Source organism: Siphateles boraxobius, unplaced genomic scaffold (genome assembly GCF_051911475.1).
Source record: "Siphateles boraxobius isolate OS27281-9 unplaced genomic scaffold, OSU_SipBor_1 37, whole genome shotgun sequence".
NCBI lineage: Eukaryota > Metazoa > Chordata > Actinopteri > Cypriniformes > Leuciscidae > Siphateles > Siphateles boraxobius.
The window spans coordinates 5,162,876-5,188,308 of NW_027508997.1; the positions used below are offsets into that span (position 1 = coordinate 5,162,876).

The 25,433-nt window shown below is 40.8% G+C and overlaps 1 protein-coding gene across 2 annotated transcripts; it reads left to right on the forward strand.

Annotated features, from left to right (window-relative positions):
* Positions 1-552: 552 nt before the first annotated feature.
* Positions 553-20,937, forward strand: ap5s1 (adaptor related protein complex 5 subunit sigma 1). 2 transcript variants are annotated; one of them, XM_077197225.1, is made up of 3 exons: positions 553-901; positions 1,175-1,466; positions 3,405-3,990. In XM_077197225.1, the coding sequence occupies exons 1-3, from the start codon at positions 732-734 to the stop codon at positions 3,531-3,533; spliced, it is 591 nt and encodes a 196-aa protein (XP_077053340.1). In that variant the 5' UTR covers positions 553-731; the 3' UTR covers positions 3,534-3,990. The 2 variants fall into 2 exon arrangements, with proteins under 2 accessions (XP_077053340.1, XP_077053341.1); XM_077197226.1 differs by lacking the exon at positions 3,405-3,990 and adding an exon at positions 20,594-20,937 and having other exon boundaries at positions 571-901.
* Positions 20,938-25,433: the final 4,496 nt, after the last annotated feature.

A 25,433-nucleotide genomic window follows, 5' to 3' on the forward strand; every position in this document is an offset into this window, starting at 1 on the left:
CACACTAATTCTTTTCTCCTGAGCATAGATGAGACAAAATCTCATATCAGAACTTTTGATGAATAGCTATGCTGTACACATCACTATTTTATTGTCTATATGTATGATAAACAGCCTGTTCACTGAAATCTAATTTTCCTACGGGTATAGAATAAAGGAACCTGAAGATCAATGTGTTTTGGGATTTTTGGAAAAAAAGTTATAGTCTTTATTTGGAAGTAAAAAGATCCCATTTGACCCGTGGTAAGATAAGATGAACTCTCTCTCTCTCTCTCTCTCTCTCTCTCTCTCTCTCTCTCTCTCTCTATATATATATATATATATATAAATGGTCCACTACTCAGCCTTTATCTTAGAATAAATTTGCATTTGCGTTTTTTATTTATTTAAAAATTTATTGAATTTGTATGGCTATAGAGCACATCAGAATCATTCAAATCAATATTTATATCCCAAATATTGTAATAAATGTAGTAACAGTTGGACACATCAGTTCAACAGCATCCAAGAGGGCCATCTAGAGTTGAAAGTGGAACTGCGCAATGATCAGCTGATTCACAGTCATGTGACCAAATACGGAAATAATAATGCAGAGTTTGTCCACAATGGCAGAATGACACTTTGACACAAATTTATTACAAGTTTATCATACAGCGGGCACCTTTTTTGTGTCAGTAAGTCTGGTAATTGGGTCTGTATTCTTATGGTCTTTATGAAATGTTAAATCAGACATGGTGCTGTGTTTCTTAATCCACACGGTGTGCCCGGTGAACGCTCTGTCCGCTGGCGAGATCCGGTTACTGTACGCGCGTGTATTCGGACCAGAGACCGGAGATGGTCGTGATTATGCACAGGAGCAGAGGAGACTGATGCAGAAAGAAAAACTCCACGTGGTAGCGAGGTGAGATGATAAAATAATTTACCAGTCGCAGAGAAGCTTTCCAGAACTGCTCTCCTGCTCTTTTATGAGTACTGTGAATTTGGACATACTACTTAATACTACATAATACTTTCTTGTCACATACTGTTTTGGCCTAATATATAGTAGAGAAGTATGCAATTTAGGATGCAGCCCAAGTATCTGCATGATCAATAACTCCAGTAACGATGGTATTTTGTCAATACCTATGAACATGGATCAATAATCTCTTTTTCTGCTCTTCCTCTCTCTCAGACAGGTGAGGAGTGCGGTGGCACTGAGTAGGGAAGCCTCAGGCAGTCTGTGCACTGAAGCTGTGTTGGGTGAGGAGGCTGTAGCTCTGGGGGAAGCTGACAGGGGTGTGTTTTCCCTGGGCAATGCAGAGCTGTTTCCAGACCGGAGTGTTGTTCTGTGGCTGGGGGTGCAGTCACTAGCATTCACTCTTGTCTGCAGACCACATGAGAACCTTCTGCTCGCAGAGGGAGCCCTTCGCAACATTGCACGTCACTGCCTGGAGGATCTACGTCTGCTGGGACCTGGTGCTGAGGTGAGGTTTTCTAGGACTAAAGACCGATAAAACTAAGGACGATAACTAATGATAAGGATAAAGATATTATTCTAAAAATCGTTTTAGATATAATTTTTTTTGTTGCAAAGTCCACACACAACTATAACGATAACAGCACAGAGGAACGATACCATTGAAATCACGATAAAAACACTGACTGCCAATCAGCAATCATTCTGCTTTTTAGAGGTCAAGCTTTTAAAATGACAGACAATAATAAACAGAACTACTATGCGCTGGTGTGGATGCTAATATAGTTATCATTAGAGTTATCTAGTTAGCGTTAAGTTCTTTTCTCACTAAAAGAAGATATAATGATAACGATATAGTTTTAAACTATAGGAGCAACTCTGGAGCAACTAGGGGTTAAGTGTCTTGCTCAGGGACACATTGGTGTCTCACAGTGGATTCGAACCCGGGTCTCTCACACCACAGGCATGTGTCTTATCCACTGCGCCATCACCAGCTTGAGCTTGAGCTTGAGCATTTAAAGCGGCAGACGACAACATTTATTATAAAGTTTATAATAAACAACATTGTGTGTTGGTGTGTCTGCTAATATAGTTATAGTTATCGTTCTAGTTATCGTTCTTGGTGTGAACAGGCTTTTATGAATACTGTATTAGCTTGCTCAGGTAAACATGACTATTACTACTGCAGTACTTGGGGTTCAAGACTTAATGAATCTCTTTTCTGATTTCTTTCCTTTATCAGTTCCTTCATGGGAAAAATATTTACATTATAATAATTTTTATGTCACTTTCTAATACACTTACATATGTTACATCCAGTAGTTCGTTCAGCCAATAGTTCTTGTAGTATCTTGTCTGTGTGCATGCATGTACATGTTTGTATATGTGTTGTCTGTTTACTTGTATGTTTGGGTGCAGGTGTAATGCAGAACCAGAATTTAAATGTGTCCAATAAATGGAGGATATACACTACCAGTCTGTAAGATTTTGTAACGTTTTTTGAATGAATTTTCTTATACTCGACAAGGCTGCATTGATATATTTCCTCAAAATACAATAAAACCAGTAATAATGCAAAATATAATTACAATTTAAAATAACTTAAATTTAAAATGTCATTCCTGTGATTACAAAGCTGAAGTTTCAGCATCATTACATCTGAATTTTCAGAAACCCTTCTAATATGCTGATTTGCTGCTCAAGAAAGCAGCAAATATTTTTGTGGAAATGCTAAAAAATATTTCAAGATTGTTTGATGAATAGAAAGCTTAAAAATAGCATTTATTTGAAATAGATTTTTTCGCAACAATGTAATAGTTGTACATGTTTTTTCTGTCACTTCTGATAAATTTATTGGGTCCTATTGGTTTTAAAGAAATCTTGCTGACCCAAAACTTTTGAATGGTAAAAAACAACAACATTATTCTTCTTGTGTGTTTGAGTGACTGTCGAGTGAATGTGCCTGAGATGTTTGGTGTTTACATTATGTCATTAAATGGATTCATGCAGTTTTAAGATTCTGAAAATGACTTTTGTTATAGCTGAACTGATCCTCTATTGAATTTCCATAATCTTATTAAGAAGTAGACAGAGTGTAAGATTTTCTTATGTCTGCTGGCCTAGTTTCTTTCCACCAATATGCCTGAAAGTGGGCACAATTGAAATAAGGATATGCACCTCAGTCTGTATGAGATAACATGTTAAGGCTGTTGATTACACTGTAATCAATACATCCATAGAAAAGCAACTCGATGAGCTCAGGGGTATTTTCTTCAGACGTTTACACCAGAATTATATAATTTCTATTTACTGTATGACTAAGGCCAGACTTATTGGCAGTCAGTGAACAAGGAAACGTATTCGAAATACGTAGGCAGACCGCCAAGCTATTGATTATTTGACACTACCCCTTTTTTCCTCTGGCTGACTTAGCTGTTATTTTCAGGTGTTGCTGAAAAGTGATCGAGTGGACGTATTGTTGCACAGACTCCTTCCTCATGGTCAGCTCCTCTTCCTCAACCACCGTTTTGCCTTCAGCCTGGATAAAGAGATAGCGAGCTACGTGAGCAAATGAAAGAGTGTGTGTTTTTGGTTTATTCACATTGGTGAGCCATTTGCCATATATTCAGAGGGTAATATATACAAATATGCCTGAAAAATACAGGATGTTCCGATTTAGGAGATTTGGAGGAACTACTTCTCCTTTGAAGGTGTAATGCACAATTCCACAGTTCAAAGAAGGCATTTGAAAAGTTGAAAACCCACAGTTTATTTTGAACTATTTTTTGCCTTTGAGGAAACCACACCAAATAAGCAGGACAGCTTATATTATCCCGGTGAGAGATTCTTCAGGTGTAAAAGGCCCATTCAAGTAAAGCCATTTACACATTTGATCCTGCCTGATTAACTGTCCACAAATGGTCAATTGATAACATTGTTCATTGTGTTTCAAGTTAATTAAAGTCTGAATTTATATTGTTATATTATATTATTACTGTCTGGATGGGTCAAAATAAAACCATTGCAATATATACTAGCTCTCCTCTAGAGGGCAGTATTGCTTCTTATTAATTGCTATGTTATGCTTCAGTCCAAGTTCATGGCAATTTGAATAATCCTGTAACGCTTTTGTCTAAAATAATTCAGTAGTTCGCAGCAGTGTGTCTGCCAACAGATCTGAGATGTCTGATTGACAAGGCCGTATGTCACATTCATATCTAGGCCGACAGAGCAATAACACAATTCTTGATAATCCATTTTTAGCACTTCTTTCCTCTGATTTAATAATAACGAGTTGCCTGTGTCATCATGCTGCGCTGGGAATGAAGGGAGGGTGAGGATGTCCTCTTAGAGTAAGTGTGAGGCTAGTCATAACTCACAAGTATCATGGTTCTGTATTTTAACTGGTGGTGGGTGAGGGTTTTCTGGTTTCCTTGTGTCAACTGCCTTAAAACTAAAAACTATGTGAAGTTGGTATTCCTCTCACATCTAGAAGGACAAGAGCCCATTAAGGCTACACTACTGTGAAGTGTTGTTCAGGCATTCACATCGAAAGAACCTATAATACATTAGCATGGCATTACAAGGGCATTTGTATTGAAGGTGTATGTGCTCACAGATAACTCAAGTCTCACGCAGCATTTCTGTAAATTCACCGCCGTCGGTGTATGAATGATTGAGTGAATGGGTGAATGAATGAGAGGCAAATATGTAAAGCGCTTTGGTGGCCATTGGGTCTGTGAAAGCGCTCTATAAATGCAGTCCATTTACCATTTACCATGTAAATGTTCCTGTATTTTTAAACTTTGTTTTCTTGAAGTACACTCAAAATTTTAAGCTTGTATTTGTCAAAGAAAGAATTGTTATAATTTAGTTTTTCATCACCAATTTTCACAACTCTCTTACCATAAAGGCTTAGCAACAAAAAAACTCCTCCATTTTAATTCTATGTAAACACTGTCTCTTTATCTGAAAACCGCTCTTTACAGCCTTCACACATGAGTTGTGATTGTGTTGTTGCAAAAAGTGCTGCACATGATGTTAAGATTTGGGATCTTGTTAAAAATTACCACCTTTAAATCTCATGGGATCATGGGAAGTTTGACTTGTGTGTATATATATATATATATATATATATATATATATATATATATATATATATATATATATATATTCTTTTATATGAGAGACATTTAGGCTATTTTACAGATTATCTTTATAGCTCTTTATATTCCTCTCGCAAACACATTATTGTCTTTTCAAAACAATAAATGCAAGACAATTGGTCCTTTTATGGCTACTCTGTTGTTCCAACTGTCTCAAAAAACACAAAATATTTAGTGTTATTCATTCCAATATATTCATCATTCATCACACGTGGTTCAAAAAGCCTTGGTTTTAAATATACGCTTGCAAAACACAAATGCAATTATTACAGAAATCATAGAGCGTTTCTCAGCACATTTGGATCCACTTCAGCTGTGAAATCTGTTATTCAGCTGTCTGATGATTCTGTCCTAAATTGGGGAATATTTTTTCTCCCAGGTCTTGATGAAAGCCTCAAGTAATCACAATTAAATTGTGCTTCAGTTTGTGCTGAGTCTCAGGTCTAACCGTAGTAGTGTTATTACTACTGTCTGTCACTCTCTTTTACCCCCTCATAATAAAATCTCCATAATTTAGGTGTACATTTCCCTCTAGAAGAACTTTTTAAAACTTTTTAAAACCACCTTCAGTTGTAAACCTTGCATTATGGATATAATCCTATAGCTAAATGAAGCGTAGATATAACACTTTGATAGTATTCAATGATAGTATGGCCACTGTAAAAATTTACATTACATTAAATTACATTGACTTTAAAAATTACCTGACTTTAAAAATGTAAAACTTTTTTTGGTGAGTTAAAGCAATGTAGAAACATATGTTGTCATAACTTATTGATCATATCATTTTTACAATGTAGATATAACAAACATTAGTTTAATCCTGGTAGAACTTATATCCTGGGCTATATTTACATCCAAAGTTATTCTGATTAAAATTCTGTAGACACAATCTGCACAGAGGAAACAGTTTTCACATTAAAATCCAGTTTTGTCAGTAGCTTTAGAGTTTTTCAGGAGCACTGTGGTTCCAGGTTTCCTACTGTTTTTCTTTTATTGTGTCAGTAAATGACTGATACATGCTTCCTCTGGCATTTTCTACATCACAACTACTTTCTCTGAAAGGTAGGATGTTTTTTTTTCTTTGTCTTTTTTAGTGTTTTAGAATAATGAAAGACAATATTCAGCATTCAAGAACAAACAAAGTTATGCAGTTAGTGTGTGTTTGAGGTTCAGACTGCGAGTCCACAACTGAACTTCAAACAAAACAAATTTGAATTATGTCTCATTTAGACTCATATTCCTGAAGACAGTAGGTGTTTTTGAATTTTTCCACTGACCATTTTTATCAATGAAAGCCAATGAGGGCTTTAGGGAGACATTAGTGAAACATTTGTTGTGAAGTTAAAAAGGGGGAGAAAACAAAAGAGAATGAAATAAGTCTCAGCTGTCAGATCTTCCCTCCATTCCTGGTTTACTCCAGTGTCGTGATTCTTATTTTCTTAACTGAACAGCAGGATTTTCCTTTCAGAAGAAGGCAGAGACAGAATCATTTATTCAACACTTTGAACAAAGATGTCTGCTCAGAAACTAGGTTTTATGTAAACATCCATAGAGGGTTTGGAGTCGTTGCACAGCTGCTGCAGGGTTATTATCTAACTGAAAGCACAAACATTTTCGTTACTTGGAATAAAATGAACGTTAACTGAAATAATATATACTATATAATAACAAATATATTTTATATATATATATATATATATATATATATATATATATATATATATATATATACAGGTCCTTCTAAAAAAAAATAGCATATTGTGATAAAGTTCATTATTTTCGATAATGTAATGATAAAAATTAAACTTTCATATATTTTAGATTCATTGCACACCAACTAAAATATTTCAGGTCTTTTATTGTGTTAATACTGATGATTTTGGCATACAGCTCATGAAAACCCAAAAGTCCTATCTCAAAAAATTAGCCTATCATGAAAAGGTTCTCTAAACAAGCTATTAACCTAATCATCTGAATCAACTAATTAACTCTAAACACCTGCAAAAGATTCCTGAGGCTTTTAAAAACTCCCAGCCTGTTTCATTACTCAAAACCGCAATCATGGGTAAGACTGCCGACCTGACTGCTGTCCAGAAGGCCATCATTGAAACCCTCAAGCAAGAGGATAAGACACAGAAAGAAATTGCGGCGTGGCATGGAGGCAATCAGCCTGTGGCACTGCTGAGGTGTTATGGAGGCCCAGGATGCTTCGATAGCGGCCTTAAGCTCATCCAGAGTGTTGGGTCTTGCGTCTCTCAACTTTCTCTTCACAATATCCCACAGATTCTCTATGGGGTTCAGGTCAGGAGAGTTGGCAGGCCAATTGAGCACAGTAATACCATGGTCAGTAAACCATTTACCAGTGGTTTTGGCACTGTGAGCAGGTGCCAGGCCGTGCTGAAAAATGAAATCTTCATCTCCATAAAGCTTTTCAGATGGAAGCATGAAGTGCTCCAAAATCTCCTGATAGCTAGCTGCATTGACCCTGCCCTTGATAAAACACAGTGGACCAACACCAGCAGCTGACATGGCACCCCAGACCATCACTGACTGTGGGTACTCCAGTGCTGCTTCTCTGTAGCCCAGGTCAGGCGCTTCTGCTGCTGTTTCTGGTTCAAAAGTGGTTTGACCTGGGGAATGCGACACCTGTAGCCCATTTCCTGCAAACGCCTGTGCACGGTGGCTCTGGATGTTTCTACTCCAGACTCAGTCCACTGCTTCCGCAGGTCCCCCAAGGTCTGGAATCGGTCCTTCTCCACAATCTTCCTCAGGGTCCGGTGCCCTCTTCTCGTTGTGCAGCGTTTTTTGCCACACTTTTTCCTTCCCACAGACTTCCCACTGAGGTGCCTTGATACAGCACTCTGGGAACAGCCTGTTTGTTCAGAATTTCTTTCTGTGTCTTACCCTCTTGCTTGAGGATGTCAATGATGGCCTTCTGGACAGCAGTCAGGTCGGCAGTCTTACCCATGATTGCGGTTTTGAGTAATGAAACAGGCCCCGTCCACACTACTGCGTTTTCGTTTAAAAACGGAGACCTTTTGCTACGTTTGCACCTCCCGTCCACACTAAAACGGGAAAAACGAAGACCCAAAACGGAGAAGTTTAGAAACGCTGCAGCTCCGTTTTTCGTTTTGAATCTCCGGAGGGCGTTTTAGTGTAGACGGGACAAAACGGAGGAGTTTAGAAACGATGACGTAGAAGGTCACGCTCGGCTCTATGATTGGGTGTCATCACCCATGACGTATCCTTCCCTGATTCGTCAGCCACCCATCACATGTCCCGTCACCGGAAGAAAACAAACAAAAACATCCTGGACTACGTAGCTGATGTTAGTGAGTGCAACATGGATAACGAATTACAAGCGTTACTGACTTTGATGTCTTTGTTAGCAGCTGTTGTGCAAGCAAATTCTGCATTTTACAATGCTATAACTGCCTACATGCGCCGGAGGCAAACTATTATTCGAGCGATCTATGACAATTCCCGTGTGCAGCGGCGGTCCATGAAAAGAAATCTCTGGTCTTCGACATTTTCTAATCTTTGCAGAGGTAGCTAACGTTACTTGCTTCCTCATCAAATCTGAGGAATAGTCCATCCGTTTCCTGTTTACACCGGCACGCGCATGCACAGTGTTGGAGAATGGTCACGTGATCCGAGTTTTCAGTCGTTTTAATGTGGACGGAGATCAATTCTAATACGCAGCTAAAACGCTGGTGTGGACGGAGATCGTTTTCGTTTTAATTCTCCGTTTTTAAACGAAAACGCAGTAGTGTGGACGGGGCCACAGGCTGGGAGTTTTTAAAAGCCTCAGGAATCTTTTGCAGGTGTTTAGAGTTAATTAGTTGATTCAGATGATTAGGTTAATAGCTCATTTAGAGACCCTTTTCATGATATGCTAATTTTTTTAGATAGGAATTTTGGGTTTTCATGAGCTGTATGCCAAAATCATCAGTATTAAAACAATAAAAGACCTGAAATATTTCAGTTGGTGTGCAATGAATCTAAAATATATGAAAGTTTAATTTTTATCATTACATTCTGGAAAATAATGAACTTTATCACAATATGCTAATTTTTTGAGAAGGACCTGTATATATATATATATATATATATATATATATATATATATATATATAACAAAACTTAAAGTGTAAATAAAGCAGTATTTTTTTAAATAACAAACACGATAAATTTAACTATTGAAAAAAATATGTTGTTATAGGCGTAGGTTTTGTACCAGTGCCATCTTGCAGCACAACCTGTGATGTCACAGAGTTTGTTGGAACTTAATAACAAAAGATTTATTATTATTATTATAATAGCAACTGCATTTTTAACTGTATTTTTATTAATGCATAGTTTCGATTCTGGCCTTACATTTTTTTGCTTTTATTATTAGTTGCTGGAATCGTAATAGATAAACTCATATCTGTCACCAAATAGACCAATGGGCTCCATTAGTGATAAAAAGTAGGCGAACAAAAATAAATCCGGACTCCAGCAGGGCTGCGTCTGGTTCTTATCTTGTATAAGTAGCCTACTTCACAACCGCAAAAAAGCATGTTCTATATAATATGAGTGTGTGTATGAATGTAGCCTAATGAATACATTCGCCATGCTGTCATTATCATGTGCCCTACCAGCGTCATTTACGTTGCTTCAATCACTGCCATTCATAAATCATCTCCCGTGGCCTCATGGGACAGTAAACATCAGAATCCCGCCGGAAGTAGTCGGTCATCCGGGTACTTTTGCCTACTGTTTTATACAGACATACTACTTTTGTCACATACTGTTTTCGCCTAATGTATAAGTATGCGATTTCGCATGCAGCCCGAAATTAATTAATTTCTGACAGTCATTGTGGCATATATTAATCAAATTAGTATATCTATGGAAATCTTGAGACAGTGGGACTTGTGTCTGAATGTGTATTGGTAAGTGAAGCACTACTGATCTCCGTTTCAGCGGCAGTTTATGAAAAAAACAACAACAATTTTGTCCTTTGTTTTACCACTGTAAAACTCATTTATACTTCCAGGAGAAATGCAATTGTGGCCTCCCTTTTGTCTTCTGATGTCTTGTGGCTTTCCAGTTTCCCTATCTTATCTGGCTGTCTTTAACTGTCTCTCTGTACCGTTGTATCTGTTTAACTAAGGCAAAAGTTGTAGTACTGCAAGATGGCACTGCCAAATTTTTTTTTCTTTTAAATGGTTACATTTATCGTGTAGAGTGGAAATCCATTTACTAAAAACTGACTGACTGACTGATTCATTAACTTTAAACTTTCATTTTAATTCTGCTATTGCCATGCTACATTTATTATTTTCGTGAAAGTCTAACGGGGTTGGTACAACATGAGGGTGAGTAATTACTGACAACATTTTCATTTTTGGGTGAACTAACCCTTTAATAAAATATAAAAAGCATAAAAACAGCACCCTCTCTGGTTATTGATTTATTGTTATGTTAATGTATGACTGAAACAGTGAGAGAAGGTTTATTATACTCCTCAGTGCATTGAAATGCCTCGGCTGTAAATTGGTGTGATTATTCTGTATATGACAGTTGTGAAGGAATAATTGAAGAGCACATCTAAATTTCTGTCAGTGTCTCTCAAGTAAGCATATGTGTTAAAACGTTGGCCTTTTAAAATATCTTTAGGATCATATTTTTCCTTTCCTACATCACCCTTATTTGAATTCTTGATGTATGTGAAGGAATAAATGCCCTATTATTGTTTGATGCACACAGCTTGACTCATTACATTGCTGATTACACAACACATGACCTTTATTTTAATAAATAAAATAAAGTAATCAGTAAAGAGTTTTTTCCCTCCATCACTGAGCATACATAAATCAAAGTTTCCTCCCATCAATATGAAAACAGAAATCAAAGCAAAGACATAAAACAAGCTTGCTTGTCGCAGCCTCTGATTTGACTGACAATGTCACTTGTCATTTCAGAGTTATTTGGGGAAACTTGTGCAAAGTTTTTCCACAGCACAATGCAAGTAGATTGAAAAAGTGATTGAGTGAGTCTGGAATATCTGCTTTGCTGCACTTTTGGCTTTGTGAGCAAGCCTGCAGGGGTTTTATGAGACTCTTGACCAGTCCAAAACTGCAATGATGTATAACTTTGACCTGAGAAATGACACTATAATTCTCACTCAAAACATTTCAATCGTCATTTTGCCATTCCCCCAGATGTGTATTTTCTGAAATTAAAGGAATACTATGTAACTTTTGCCCCTCTAGCAGATAATAAACAAAACTGCATGCATTTTACAGAAGAACATTGTTTTAGTTGTGCGTCGGCTCTATGTGACTGCGGATGAATATGGTTATCATACTGCACACAAAACATTCTCTAAGGCTTAAGAGAAATATAACCAGGTTAGATGGAAATGATCTCAAGCTGACTAGCTGAAGACGTTATTGTAGCTATACACATTAATAGACACGGTACTTACTTAAAAATAAATTCCAGCACAGGTCTACAATAACCATAATGAATGACCCTTTACAATAATGCATTACAATGAACTCTTAGAGCTACATATGCCAATTTGCCATCTGTTCAATAAAATACCTTACTCACCTGTTGAGTAATAAAATATTTGCGTTGCTTTTACAACATTTCTAGTCCCTCAATTCCTGAACGACCAGATATTTTTTGAAATTAAAGGGCCCCATTATGGATTTTTGAAAATGACCTTTCATGTTGTGTGTAACATAGCTCTAAGTGCATGAAAACATCCTGCAAAGTTTTAAATCTGAAAGTGCTCTGTATATAAAGTTATTGTCTTTCAAAAGTAAGTCGACTCTGAGTCAATGAAATGAATCGTTTTTCAAATGAGTCATAAGCCGTTTCGTTGACAAAACGTTAGCATATTGCCCGCCCACTTATTGCGCGTGCAGACACCAGGGGAACTTGAAACTCTAACACTGCAGCTGATTCCTGTGGATACTGGATAGCATCATGTCGAGAAGATGCTGTGCTCCACAAAGTGAAGTTAAAGCCAGTTCCCTTTCGTTGTCACTCCGAGTTACGTCGGATGACGACGAATGGGGTTTCGCTTAGAAAGCCTATCAACTTCGAGTATTACAAAACGAGCCAATGGCAAAGAAATGCCATGGGTCTGCGGAATTTGCATGACGTAATTCCGCCCCACCTCGTGGGTATAAAAGGAGGACGCCGGCAACAGGCAGATATGTTTTCGCTTCGGAGCCAAGTGTAATTCTTCACTCCTTAAGCTATCTCTGATTGTCAGCTTCTTACGAGACGAGCAACTCTCCAGTGTTGGTGTGACGGCGATCTCCCGGCGAGTGCACACTTCCTGCTTATCTGAGCGTGGTTTGCCAGCGAGTGTGTTCTCCGCGGGCGCTTCAGCACTGAGTTTCTCTCACAAAAGAGCTTGCACGCGGCATGTCTTTTTAAAGATGCCTCGCCCGTGCACTTCTGGTTGCGGTCGGCTGGTGTCTGACTCTGATGGGCACGAGCGCTGCTTGGTGTGTTTGGGCTTTAATCACGCTAAAGCAGCGCTCGTGGATGAGTCATGTTCTTTCTGTGGGAACATGACCATCGCAACACTTAGATCGAGACTCAGTGATCTCGCAAGAGTGAGAGTCCCCTCATCCACACCCCGATCTAGCGCCTCCTCGTGAGGCTCTACTTCGGCTGGTGGCCAGGGTGATCTGAGGGTGACTGTGTGGAACAAAGCGCCGACTATTCGTCCGTGCCCCGCAGCACCTTCTCCAGTTTTGCAACCCGCGAGCGTTCAGGGGATCCCCGCGGGACCGTCCTTTGAGGTCCCGCGGGTGTCCTTTGGCGCTCTAGAGGAAGATGCGATGTCAATCGCAGCATCACAAGGCGGGTCTGATTCGTCTGGAAGTGACGACTCGTCACAGCTGCCACCCTCGGGTGTGAATACGGCTGTGGCTCAGTCCGATCCAGAGATAACGGCCATGCTTTCCCGGGCGGCCGCGAGCATTGGTTTGGAGTGGAACCCTCCACCCTGTCCTGAGCGCTCGCGGCTGGACGATTGGTTTTTGGGTGCAGCTGCGGCTTCCCGTCCTCAGCCTGCCCCAATACCTTTCTTCTCGGACGTGCATGATGAAATCTCGAAGTCCTGGAAGACTCCCATGTCTTCCCGCGACCGCTCGTTGATTTCATCCGCCTTTCCTCCCCTCGATGGGGCAGCCGCCCGTGGGTGCACTGGGCTCCCCCCAGTTGAGCGCTCTGTTGCGATGCAGCTGTGTCCTCAGAGTGTTTCTTCTCGCGGCGAGCCTAAGCACCCATCCAAGGCCTGTAGGTTCTCGTCTACCCTAGTGGCGAAGTCCTACAGAGCGGCGGGACAGGCGGCTGCCTCTTTGCATGCCATGGCCACTCTGCAGGTCTATCAGGCCCAGATGCTAAGGGACATGCACGAGGGTAGGACGGACCCAGGGCTCTTCGATGAGCTGCGCGCCGCCACTGACCTCGCCCTCCGGGCGACGAAGGTGACCGCACGCTCCCTGGGTCTGGTGATGTCCACAGCTGTGGTCCAGGAGAGACACTTATGGCTGAACCTGGCTGACATGCGGGATGCTGAGCGCTCTCGCCTGCTCGACTCCCCCATGTCCCAGGCCGGCCTATTCGGCGGTGCGGTGGAGGACTTCGCCCAACAGTTCTCCACCGCCCAGAAACAGACTGAGGCCTTCAAGCACATTCTGCCCCGACGGCCCGCTGCTGCCTCCACCCAGCCGACCGGGCAGATCCCTCAGTCTGTTCGCCGCCGAGGGCGCCCTCCTGCGGCTCCCGCCCCTCCCGCCCCGCCCAAGCAGCAGCCCCCACCCGGGCCCTGTCGCGGAGGAAGCCGTAAGAAGGCGCCCCAGCCCTCACCAGCCCCGCCCCCCGCTAAACGCCGGGCCAAGCGGCGCTCCTGAGACGGGCTGCTCAGGGACATTGAAGGTTACTTCTCAGGAGATGGTAGCAGGACCACTCCTTCCCCCGGTGGAGGGCCGGGGGAGAATCTTTTGTTCTCCACTCCCCGCTGCTCACCCACGGGTGGGCAGAACCCTAATGTGGTTAAAGAAAGAAGTAACATTTCCATCCCTGAGCACACAGAGTTCTCGGACGACACGGTGCGCCGCCCCCGAGCCGTGCACCCCTCGTCCCCCTCTGTCCCAGAGCCGGTTGACAGTGCGCGCCGTCCCCGGACCGTGCCGCTCTCTTCCGCCTCTGTCGCCAGCCCCCTGGCAGAGCAGACCCCCGTGGAACGTTCTTCCTTCCCTGGTCTCCTCTGTCAGGACGCGGTTAATGACTGTGCCCCCACACCGGGCCGCTATGCCGTCCACGTCCGGGCCAGTCATTCCGCCCTGCTGCACCATCGGTGGGAAGTCTGTGGTCCGTATGACCCCGCTGGTACAGTTCTTGGGAGCCTGGCTAGAGCTTCCCCTCCTGTCCCGATGGGTCGCACGGACGATCAGGCTCGGCTACGCGATTCAGTTCGCGCGGTCTCCTCCCCGCTTCAGGGGAGTCCGCTCCACTTTGGTCGGTGGCAACGCCCCTATCATGAGAGCAGAGATCGCCACCCTGCTGGCGAAGGGTGCGATCGAGACCGTCCCTCCGGCCGATGAGGACCGGCTTCTACAGCCCGTACTTCATTGTCCCCAAGAAAACCGGTGGGTTACGGCCAATCCTGGACCTGCGTGTGCTGAACCGTTCCCTTCACAGGCTGCCGTTCAAGATGCTCACTGCCAAACGCATTTTCGAATGTGTGCGGCCCCAGGATTGGTTTGCAGCAATCGACCTGAAGGACGCTTACTTTCATGTCTCCATTCTCCCTCGACACAGACCGTTCCTTCGGTTTGCCTTCGAGGGGCAGGCATACCAGTACGTGGTTCTCCCTTTCGGGCTAGCCCTGTCTCCTCGTGTCTTCACGAAGGTCGTCGAGGCAGCCCTTGTTCCCCTTCGGGAACACGGGGTTCGCATCCTGAACTACATCGACGACTGGCTGATCCTAGCTCACTCTCGAGACCAGGTATGCGAACACAGGGACCTAGTGCTCTGGCACCTAGCTCGTCTGGGCCTTCGGGTCAACTGGGAAAAGAGCAAACTTTGCCCCGTGCAGAGGATCTCTTTTCTCGGTATGGATATCGACTCGGTCGCCATGTCCGCGCAGCTTACGAGCGAGCGCGCGCAGTCACTGCTGACTTGCCTGAGACAGTTCGAGGGCAAGAGTACGGTTCCACTGAAACTCTTTCAGAGGCTCCTGGGGCATATGGCATCTGCAGCCGCGGCAACGCCGCTCGGATTGCTTCATATGATACCGCTTCAGCTTTGGCTTCGCGACCGAGTCCCGAGGTGGGCATGGCAACACGGCACCTTCCGAGTAACAGTTACTCCGTCCTGCCGTCAGACCTTCTGGAACGTCCTGCCCCTGGAACGAGCTTCGCGGCACGTCGTTGTAACGACAGATGCCTCCTCCACGGGCTGGGGTGCCATGTGCAATGGACGTGCTGCCGCGGGCTCCTGGACAGGACCCCGCCGCCTCTGGCACATCAATTGCCTCGAGTTGCTGGCCGTACGTCTTGCTTTGCGCCGCTTCCGGGCCGTGCTCAAGAACCAACACGTACTAGTCCGTTCAGACAATACCGCCACTGTAGCGTACATCAACCATCAAGGTGGTCTACGCTCCCGCCGTATGTCGCAACTCGCCCGCCACCTCCTCATATGGAGTCAGAAGCATCTGAGGTCGCTTCATGCCATTTATATCCCCGGAGCCCTGAACTGTGCAGCCGACGAGCTCTCACGGCTTCAGCCCCTCCCGGGAGATTGGCGACTCCATCCCCAGTCGGTTCAGCTGATTTGGTACCAGTTCGGGGACGCACAGATAGATCTGTTTGCCTCTCACGACTCGACCCATTGCGACCTGTATTATTCCCTGACCGAGGGCACGCTTGGCACGGATGCACTGGCGCACAGCTGGCCGCGGGGCCGCAAATATGCGTTTCCCCCAGTGAGCCTTCTTGCGCAGACCCTGCGCAAGGTCAGGGAGGACGAGGAGCAGGTCATTCTGGTCGCACCATACTGGCCCGCCCGGACCTGGTTCTCCGAACTAGTACTCCTCGCGACAGCACCTCCTTGGCCGATTCCCCTGAGGAAGGACCTCCTTTCTCAGGGACGGGGCACCCTATGGCACCCTCGTCCCGATCTTTGGAACCTCCACATGTGGCTCCTGGACGGGACGAGGCAGGTTTGAGTACCCTACCACCAGCGGTGGCGGCTACCATCACTTCCGCTAGAGCGTCGTCCACGAGACACGTCTATGCGTTGAAGTGGAACCTCTTCGTCAACTGGTGCTCTTCTCACCGAGAAGACCCCCGGAGATGTTCGATTAGTGTCGTGCTTTCCTTCCTTCAAGATAGGCTGGAGAGAAGGCTGTCTCCCTCCACCCTGAAAGTCTATGTTGCCGCTATTGCCGCACACCATGACCCGGTCGAAGGTAAGTCTGTTGGAAGGCACGACCTGATCATCAGGTTCCTGAAAGGAGCGAGGAGACTGAATCCTCCTCGCCCTCCTCTCTTTCCCTCTTGGGACCTCTCAGTGGTTCTAACTGCCCTGCGGAGTGCTCCCTTTGAGCCGTTGCAATCAGTGGAGCTTAAGTTCCTGTCTATGAAGACAGCGCTCCTGGTTGCATTGGCCTCCATCAAGAGGGTGGGGGACTTGCACGCATTCTCCGTTGACGAAGCGTGCCTGGAATTTGGGCCGGCTTACTCTCACGTGATCCTGAGACCCCGGCCTTAATATGTGCCCAAGGTTCCTACCACTCCCTTCCGGGACCAGGTGGTGAACCTGCAAGCGCTGCCCCCGGAGGAGGCAGACCCAGCCTTGGCACTGCTCTGTCCAGTACGCGCCCTCCGCGCCTATGTAGACAGGACGCAGTGTTTCAGGACCTCAGACCAGCTCTTTGTCTGTTATGGTGGGAAGCTGAAGGGAAAGGCTCTCTCCAAGCAAAGGTTGTCTCACTGGATAGTGGACGCCATTGCTTTGGCATACCAGCAGCAAGGTCGACCGTGCCCCCTTGGTGTGACTGCCCACTCCACCCGGAGTGGGGCATCCTCTTGGGCTCTAGCGCATGGCGCCTCGCTAACAGACATCTGCAGAGCTGCAGGCTGGGCGACACCTAACACATTCGCCAGATTCTACAATCTCCGAGTGGAGCCAGTGTCCTCTCATGTACTCGCTTCAACCAGCTAGTACTGGACCCGCTCAGGTGTCTTCGCTTGCTCGCCATTCCACTCCACGGACTGGATACGTGCGATATTCTCCTCAGGTGAGCTTCCCCGAAAGCCCTGAGTTCCTCCAGCACTCCTGACGTTGGCGCCAGTGTCTATTGCCTGTGCGTCGGCTAGGTGCCTCCCGTGTGCATGGTCCCTCCCCTGAGCGACCCCCACATGTGTATTTCCACTGTAAGCCTCTTGAGCATGTGTCTTTCCCTTGGCAAGCCACCTTGCCACCCCTGGGGTTGAAATATTCCACCTGCGGCTGGACACCCCAGTGTTCTCCATGTCTCCTTCGGGTCACATGTGTATTCTCTAAGTCCCCCCCCTCTGGGTTGGCAGTAATTGCATATTTCCCCTGAACTGGAATATTCTCCCTAGTGTACCTTGGTATTCCTGTGCTAAATAGGAGTCCTTCGTCCGTGCCAGTCTCACGACAGGGATCTCAGATTTACGCAGGGCACTGGAAGACAGCTGAGAAGGTGGCGTGATAAGACTGGTAACCCCATTCGTCGTCATCCAACGTAACTCGGAGTGACAACGAAAGGGAACGTCTCGGTTACATATGTAACCCTCGTTCCCTGAGTAGGGAACGGAGACGTTACGTCTGACTGCCACTTTCCGCTGTACCGCGGGGATCGCCTGAGCTCAGTCTTGGCTCCTCAGCGAAGAAACATATCTGCCTGTTGCTGGCGTCCTCCTTTTATACCCACGAGGTGGGGCGGAGTTACGTCATGCAAATTCCGCAGACCCATGGCATTTCTTTGCCATTGGCTTGTTTTGTAATACTCGAAGTTGATAGGCTTTCTAAGCGAAACCCCATTCGTCGTCATCCGACGTAACGTCTCCGTTCCCTACTCAGGGAACGAGGGTTACTTATGTAACCGAGACGTTTTTTTCACTGCCCAAGGAGGAGCATGTGAAGAATCAGTGGTTAAAATTAATCTTTACCACGATACCACAGAAGTATGATCCTAAACTTTTGCTGTGTTCCCTTTATTTTACTGACGACTGCTTCTCAAATCTCGTAGTTCAATGTGGGATTCGCAAACCGCTTACTCGTGAAAGATGGTGTTCAAAATACTTAGTTTTGAGTTTATATTGTGTAGGTCTCCTGCTAACTGGTTAACTCACATTATTACTATCTTACTGAAATACTTCTGCTAATCCGTTGTTGTGGGGCACTATTACCTAAAACTGAAAGATTATGCACGAAGTAAGATTTGTTTTACCAACGTTTATGTTACATCAGTCGTTCACACTAGAGCTCGGCTAATGTATACATTGCATACATGCGCTGTTATTGATACAGTTTCCACGTGTTCACCCCGCAATATATTTGAAAAATACTCTGTAAATAAATTATTACAAGTAAAATAATCGGTTTGTTGATGGACATGCACTTGTTAATGCTGATGCAGAGGAATTACAGTTGCAACATCTCGTAATTTACCTCAAACTAAGTAGTGTATACGAAGCTATGCAATGAGAAATAAAGCAAACAATTCAGTGAAACATTAGTCAGCTCTCTAATAGGCTACAAAGTTAAAGTTAAATAGCCTAAATATATAAAGTTATGAAACTTCACTTTGCCCTCAGCCAAAACGATTTGCCATGGAACAAACTATATATTAATGTAGTTTAGCATTGTTTTGTCTTATAAGATAAATAAAAACATGCACTAAAAACTTATGTAGATGGTTGAGTATTTGTCAAGCTAAGTCATTTTTTTTTCATAGATTATAATAGCTTTTAAAATATGCAAACTGGCAATATTAAAGCGGTTTACAACATCACCCCTTAAAACGCTATTGGTCTCGACTATTTAAATAAAGTTAAAGGAATATGACTTGGCCAGAAAAAAATTTCAGTCAGAAGAATTTTTTTCACTTTAATCCCTGCGTATATGAAAAACTTAGCGGCATAAAATTATGAAAAGTGAACTTAAGACATTAAGGACAGACGGGAACCCTGCAATTGACGGAAATCTGTCATAAACTCGCTGCAATAAACGGAAATCCGTCGTAGCGACGGAGAACTTTAATCCCTGTATACGCCATACCGTTTTTTTGCATCCATATTTGTCTTCAAAGCACATTCAAAGTTCCCACGCCATCCTTGCAAACTCTTGACACCCCCCCTAAGGTGCTCAAAGGTTGGGAATCACTGATCTAAAATATAGATTTTACTTTTCAGTTTGGTGCTAATTTTTCTAAAGCATGAAAAAACGGACAGGATTGTACTACAATGTGTACACCAATCTAAACAATATGGCATGTTTATTCATTTTCTCTGAGACCCCAAACTTGCATAATGAAACATTTGTCATCAAGCATGTTTAAAGCATGTTATCAAGTTGAAATTTTGTTTCAGCTCCCGTGTCTAGAAAAAATAAGTTTAAACGTAAGCCCAAACAGAACATTTATTGTGAATTCAAATGAGCGCAGAACAATGAGAAGCATTCTCTCTCTCTCTCTCTCTCTCTCTCTCTCTCTCTCTCTCTCTCTCTCTCTCTCTCTCTCTCTCTCTCTCTCTCTCTCTCTCTCTCTCTCTCTCTCTCTCTCTCTCTCTCTCTCTCTCTCTCTCTCTCTCTCTCTCTCTACGTGTGTGTGTGTTAGGGATAAATACTTCTTTATCTGTTCAAGTGCAGTATCTCTGTAAACTGTAAAAGACTCTGCTGATTTCTGTCACTTCTTTAGTAGCTGTTTCTTCTGACAGTGATGGTTCATATCGAACTCTTTTCTCTGCTGGATAAAGGACAAGCATTTGGGTTTTTGCTTAACTTCAGTCATTTTTCTGATTTAAGCTGAGATCTTTTTGTACAGTTGCTGGAACAGTGTTCCTCGGGGGCTCTGTGTGCTGTTTGCTACTCTAGAGAGGATGTCCTCACAACTCAGAATGACATCGGTAGGGGACACAGACATTCAGATTTTTCATCTCTTTGTACATCTACACTCCTTCGTCATTTTTCCCATCCATCAAGCATGAGGAGGAGAAACTGAGACGTTGTGCGGTAGACTGAAACAGAATGATCTTTTAGAGGAAGACGGAGGGTCCAGGTCTTCCTCCCAGCTCATTTTCTGCTCAACACATACACAATGTAGGAAGAAAAAAAGACTGTGCTCATGTGCCTGTCTTTTTGTGTGAGGAGGAGAGATGTTTATCTCTGAATAAATAAATCATTTTCTGATTCACAGATGGCTCACTGCAGCAGTGGAGGAGGATGGTCTGTCTGGAGTTGTCGTTGTGTGTGTGTTTGTCCAACCGATGTCACATTATTCCTGACGGATTTTGTTCCTGTTAGGTGACATGGAGCCATCTGGGGGATCCTGCACTGAGTGTGTGTATGTAAGGTGAAACAGAGGAAACGAGGGAAATGAATAGCTATACTTAACAGCGTTGACTCTGAAAAGACACAATTTAAAGGCCATAAGAATATATGAATGTATTTGCATTATATAAAAGAATAACAAAGCAAGTGGCATTCAAAGCAAAAGTAAATGAAATACACTTTATAGCATACTATTAAGTGTACTTGTTATAGAAATAGTACACTTTAAAAGAACACGGAAATGTGCAAGCTGAATGTAAAGTTTTAATTTAATTTTATTATCATTAAATGTAATTAGCATTTACAAATTGCTTCTGTTATATTTGATTTATGGTTAAAATGGATTGCTGAATTTACATCAAGCATTTACAGTAAACTTAAAATATACTTAAATGTAATTTCTATTGGAATTTGTATGTCATGTATTTATATATATATATATATATATATATATATATATATATATATATATATATAATATGTGTATTTATATATATATATATATATATATATGTAATATATTTGCAATTACACATTTGTAATGATGATGTTGCACTTTAGTACATTTGAAATATATGAACTTTAAATGTAATATCGAATAATACACTACAATTAAAATTATAAGTATTTTACATGTGCTTTTGTATGTTCAACACATCAAAATAAGTGTAATTTAAAGCACAACAAAGATTATTAAAAACATAATTATTTTAAATGTAATTGAAGGGAAAGCTTTTAATTTGACAGTATTACAAAGTGCACTTATTTTACAGAGTTTATGTATATATTTAGGCAGCCATTTATTTCATTAAAATTATATTATCTCCAAGTCCAGTTTTTAAAAGTATGATTTTAAGTGCATATATTTAAGCATACAGGTGCTGGTCATATAATTAGAATACTGAGCAACATTGAGTTGTTGGAAACAAAATGTGGTAACTAATAATGAAGGTGCACATTGTGATGCGTTGAAAAAGATTATTTATACACATTATTATAACAATTATACAGTGCTGAGAGCTGTGATACTGAAAGTGTTGGTGATTTACTTAACCCTTGTGCATCCTTATGGACATTTTTGTCCTTTTCAGTTTTGTTTTTTTGATAACTTTGTCTGTGTTAATGCTAACTGCATGAAATTTGCTGCAGGTGTGTATTTTTATTGGAATTTTAATATTTCACCTTCATTTCCTTTAAAAAATCTATTTTGATATAGGTACAAAAAATACTTCCACTCAGCGCCTTTTGGACAAAAATGTCCCCATTGAAACCCATTAAAACTGCGATTTTTAATCCCAGTGCCATTCAACTATAAAATGATGCAATCTTTCTTAACAGGCTTTCATTCTGTTGGCAAGGCTTCAGAATTTACATTTTTACTATTTTTTATCAGATTGTGCCATTTTTTCAGGTTTGGCATATAAAGCAAATGATCACTTTATTGTTGTTTTCTGCTGTTTTCGGCTTATGCATATTATAGAGCCAATTAGATAAATTATGAAGCTATAATTGTGTGGGTGTGTTGGTATGGATGTCAGAGTGTGGTTTGTATGTGTGTACTGAAAGTTTTAGGTGTGTGTGTGGGTTTTCTTTCTTTCAGTTTGAAAGAAAGAAATTATATTGTACTGGAAATCACAAATCCCACCACATGTAAATGAGTCATACCCTTGGCAGAGTCACAGATCCTGCCATGTGAAAACTGAAAAGGTCAAAAAGTTACTGAGCTTTGAGGATTTTTTTCATTCAAACACATTTCTTATTACTTGCTTGCACCTTTTCATTTGTTATTGTTTTTTTACAAAGATAAAAGGTGAGCTTGACTTTGATGTAGAAGTTTAGAAGCTCCACAACACATTGTTTTTGTTTTCACAGAAAATGGTGATTGTTTTGTCTGGAAGATTTTCGTTGACACAAGTGCTCTCACAGCCAAACCTATAACATATCCAAGGTTGTAATATTTAAAGAAAAAAAAATCTGCTTAGCATTTAGTATATGGAATATTTTTATTATTATTATAATTTTTATAAAAAAAACAAGTGGCATTATGTAAAGAAACCAGCGTTTAAAGGGTTAAAATTCTGAAAATTAATGACTGTTTGGTAATTATGATTAGAACTGATGCTAGTAAAAAATCTAAGTCAGTGAAAGTGGAAAAAAATATTTATCTATAATATTTTTATGACACTTTTTTGACATGGAAATTTTTGTCCTTTATGGGCCTGAGTGGTAGTTTTGTTTTTTATCTGATACTGCATAAAAAATATGATTGCATCAAAATTAATATTGTTGTTAATTATTGACATATCCAAGGCTGTAATATTTAAAGAAAAAAAATCCTGCTTAGAATTTAGTATATAGAAAATTATTATTATTATTCTAATTTTTATAAACATCAACAGTGGCATTATGTAAAGAAGCCGACGTTTAAAGGGTTAAAATTCTGAAAATTAATGACTGTTTGGTAATTATGATTAGAACTGATGCTAGTAAAAAATCTAAGCCAGTGAAAGTGTAAAAAAATATTAATCTATAATATTTTTATGACACTTTTTTGACATGGACATTTTTGTCCTTTATGGGCCTGAGTGGTAGTTTTGTTTTTTATCTGATACTGCATAAAAAATATGATTGCATCAAAATTAATATTGTTGTTAATTATTGACATATCCAAGGCTGTAATATTTAAAGAAAAAAAATCCTGCTTAGAATTTAGTATATAAAAAATTATTATTATTATTCTAATTTTTATAAACTTCAACAGTGGCATTATGTAAAGAAACCGACGTTTAAAGGGTTAAAATTCTGAAAATTAATGACTGTTTGGTAATTATGATTAGAACTGATGCTAGTAAAAAATCTAAGCCAGTGAAAGTGTAAAAAAATATTAATCTATAATATTTTTATGACACTTTTTTGACATGGACATTTTTGTCCTTTATGGGCCTGAGTGGTAGTTTTGTTTTTTATCTGATACTGCATAAAAAATTGGATTGCATCAAAATTAATATTGTTGTTAATTATTGACATATCCAAGGCTGTAATATTTAAAGAAAAAAAATCCTGCTTAGAATTTAGTATATAGAAAATTATTATTATTATTCTAATTTTTATAAACATCAACAGTGGCATTATGTAAAGAAACCGACGTTAAAAGGGTTAAAATTCTGAAAATTAATGACTGTTTGGTAATTATGATTAGAACTGATGCTAGTAAAAAATCTAAGCCAGTGAAAGTGTAAAAAAATATTAATCTATAATATTTTTATGACACTTTTTTGACATGGACATTTTTGTCCTTTATGGGCCTGAGTGGTAGTTTTGTTTTTTATCTGATACTGCATAAAAAATATGATTGCATCAAAATTAACATTGTTGTTAATTATTGACATATCCAAGGCTGTAATATTTAAAGAAAAAAAATCCTGCTTAGAATTTAGTATATAGAAAATTATTATTATTATTCTAATTTTTATAAACATCAACAGTGGCATTATGTAAAGAAACCGACGTTAAAAGGGTTAAAATTCTGAAAATGAATGACTGTTTGGTAATTATGATTAGAACTGATGCTAGTAAAAAATCTAAGTCAGTGAAAGTGTAAAAAAATATTAATCTATAATATTTTTATGACACTTTTTTGACATGGACATTTTTGTCCTTTATGGGCCTGAGTGGTAGCTTTTTTTTAAATCTGATACTGCATAAAAAATATTAATGCATCAAAATTAATGTTGTTTTTAATGATTGACATATCCAAGGCTGTAATAATCAAAGAAAAAAAATTCTGCTTAGCATTTAGTAAATTGAAAATAATTACTATTTTTCTTTTTTTCATAAAAAAACAACAGTGGCATTATGTAAACAAACCCACATTTTAAGGGTTAAAATTCTGAAAATTAATGAATGTTTGGTCATTATGATTAGAGCTGATGCTGGTTAAAAAATTGATGTCAGTGAAAGTGGAAAAAAATATAAATCTATAATATTTTTATGACAGTTTTTGGATACGGACATTTTTGTCCTCTATGTACCTATGAGTAACTTTTTTTAATTGATGCACAAGGGTTACTTAAGGAATTACCTCAGCTTGGGGATGAACAGAAAAAGGCATTGGACAATTTAATCACTTTTAAAGAACTTACAGAAGCAATGCGCCTGTTGCATATTGGCCGTACTCCTGGAATTGATGGACTACCTATAGACTTTTACCAACAGTTCTAGGAAATAATTGGACATTATTATGAAGTATTGCTGGACTGCATTAGAAGCGAAACTCTTCCCATACGTTTTCGTAGAGCAGTCTTGTCGCTGCTTCCAAAGAAAGGGGACTTGGGACTTCTCAAAAACTGGAGACCAGTATCTTTATTATGTGTAAATTAAATTAAAATAAAATACCTAAAGAATGCAAACAAGTCATTGGATAACATTGGGCTGCATATAAAGAAACATGCAAAGTGCATGTGCCATGGATAAAGAAAATGGAATCGCCTCCACACGGACAAAATTATTTGTATCAAACCATATTGTTGATGAAAATAATACTAGAACAAAAAAAAATGCTAGTTATTAATAATAACGCATCAATGTTTTTGAAAAAAAACCCCACACATCCTATGTGAGATTAATCAGATATTTATATTACATAAATTTAAAATAACGACTTATATCATGCACAAAATGACATGATTGCACAAGCGAACTTGACT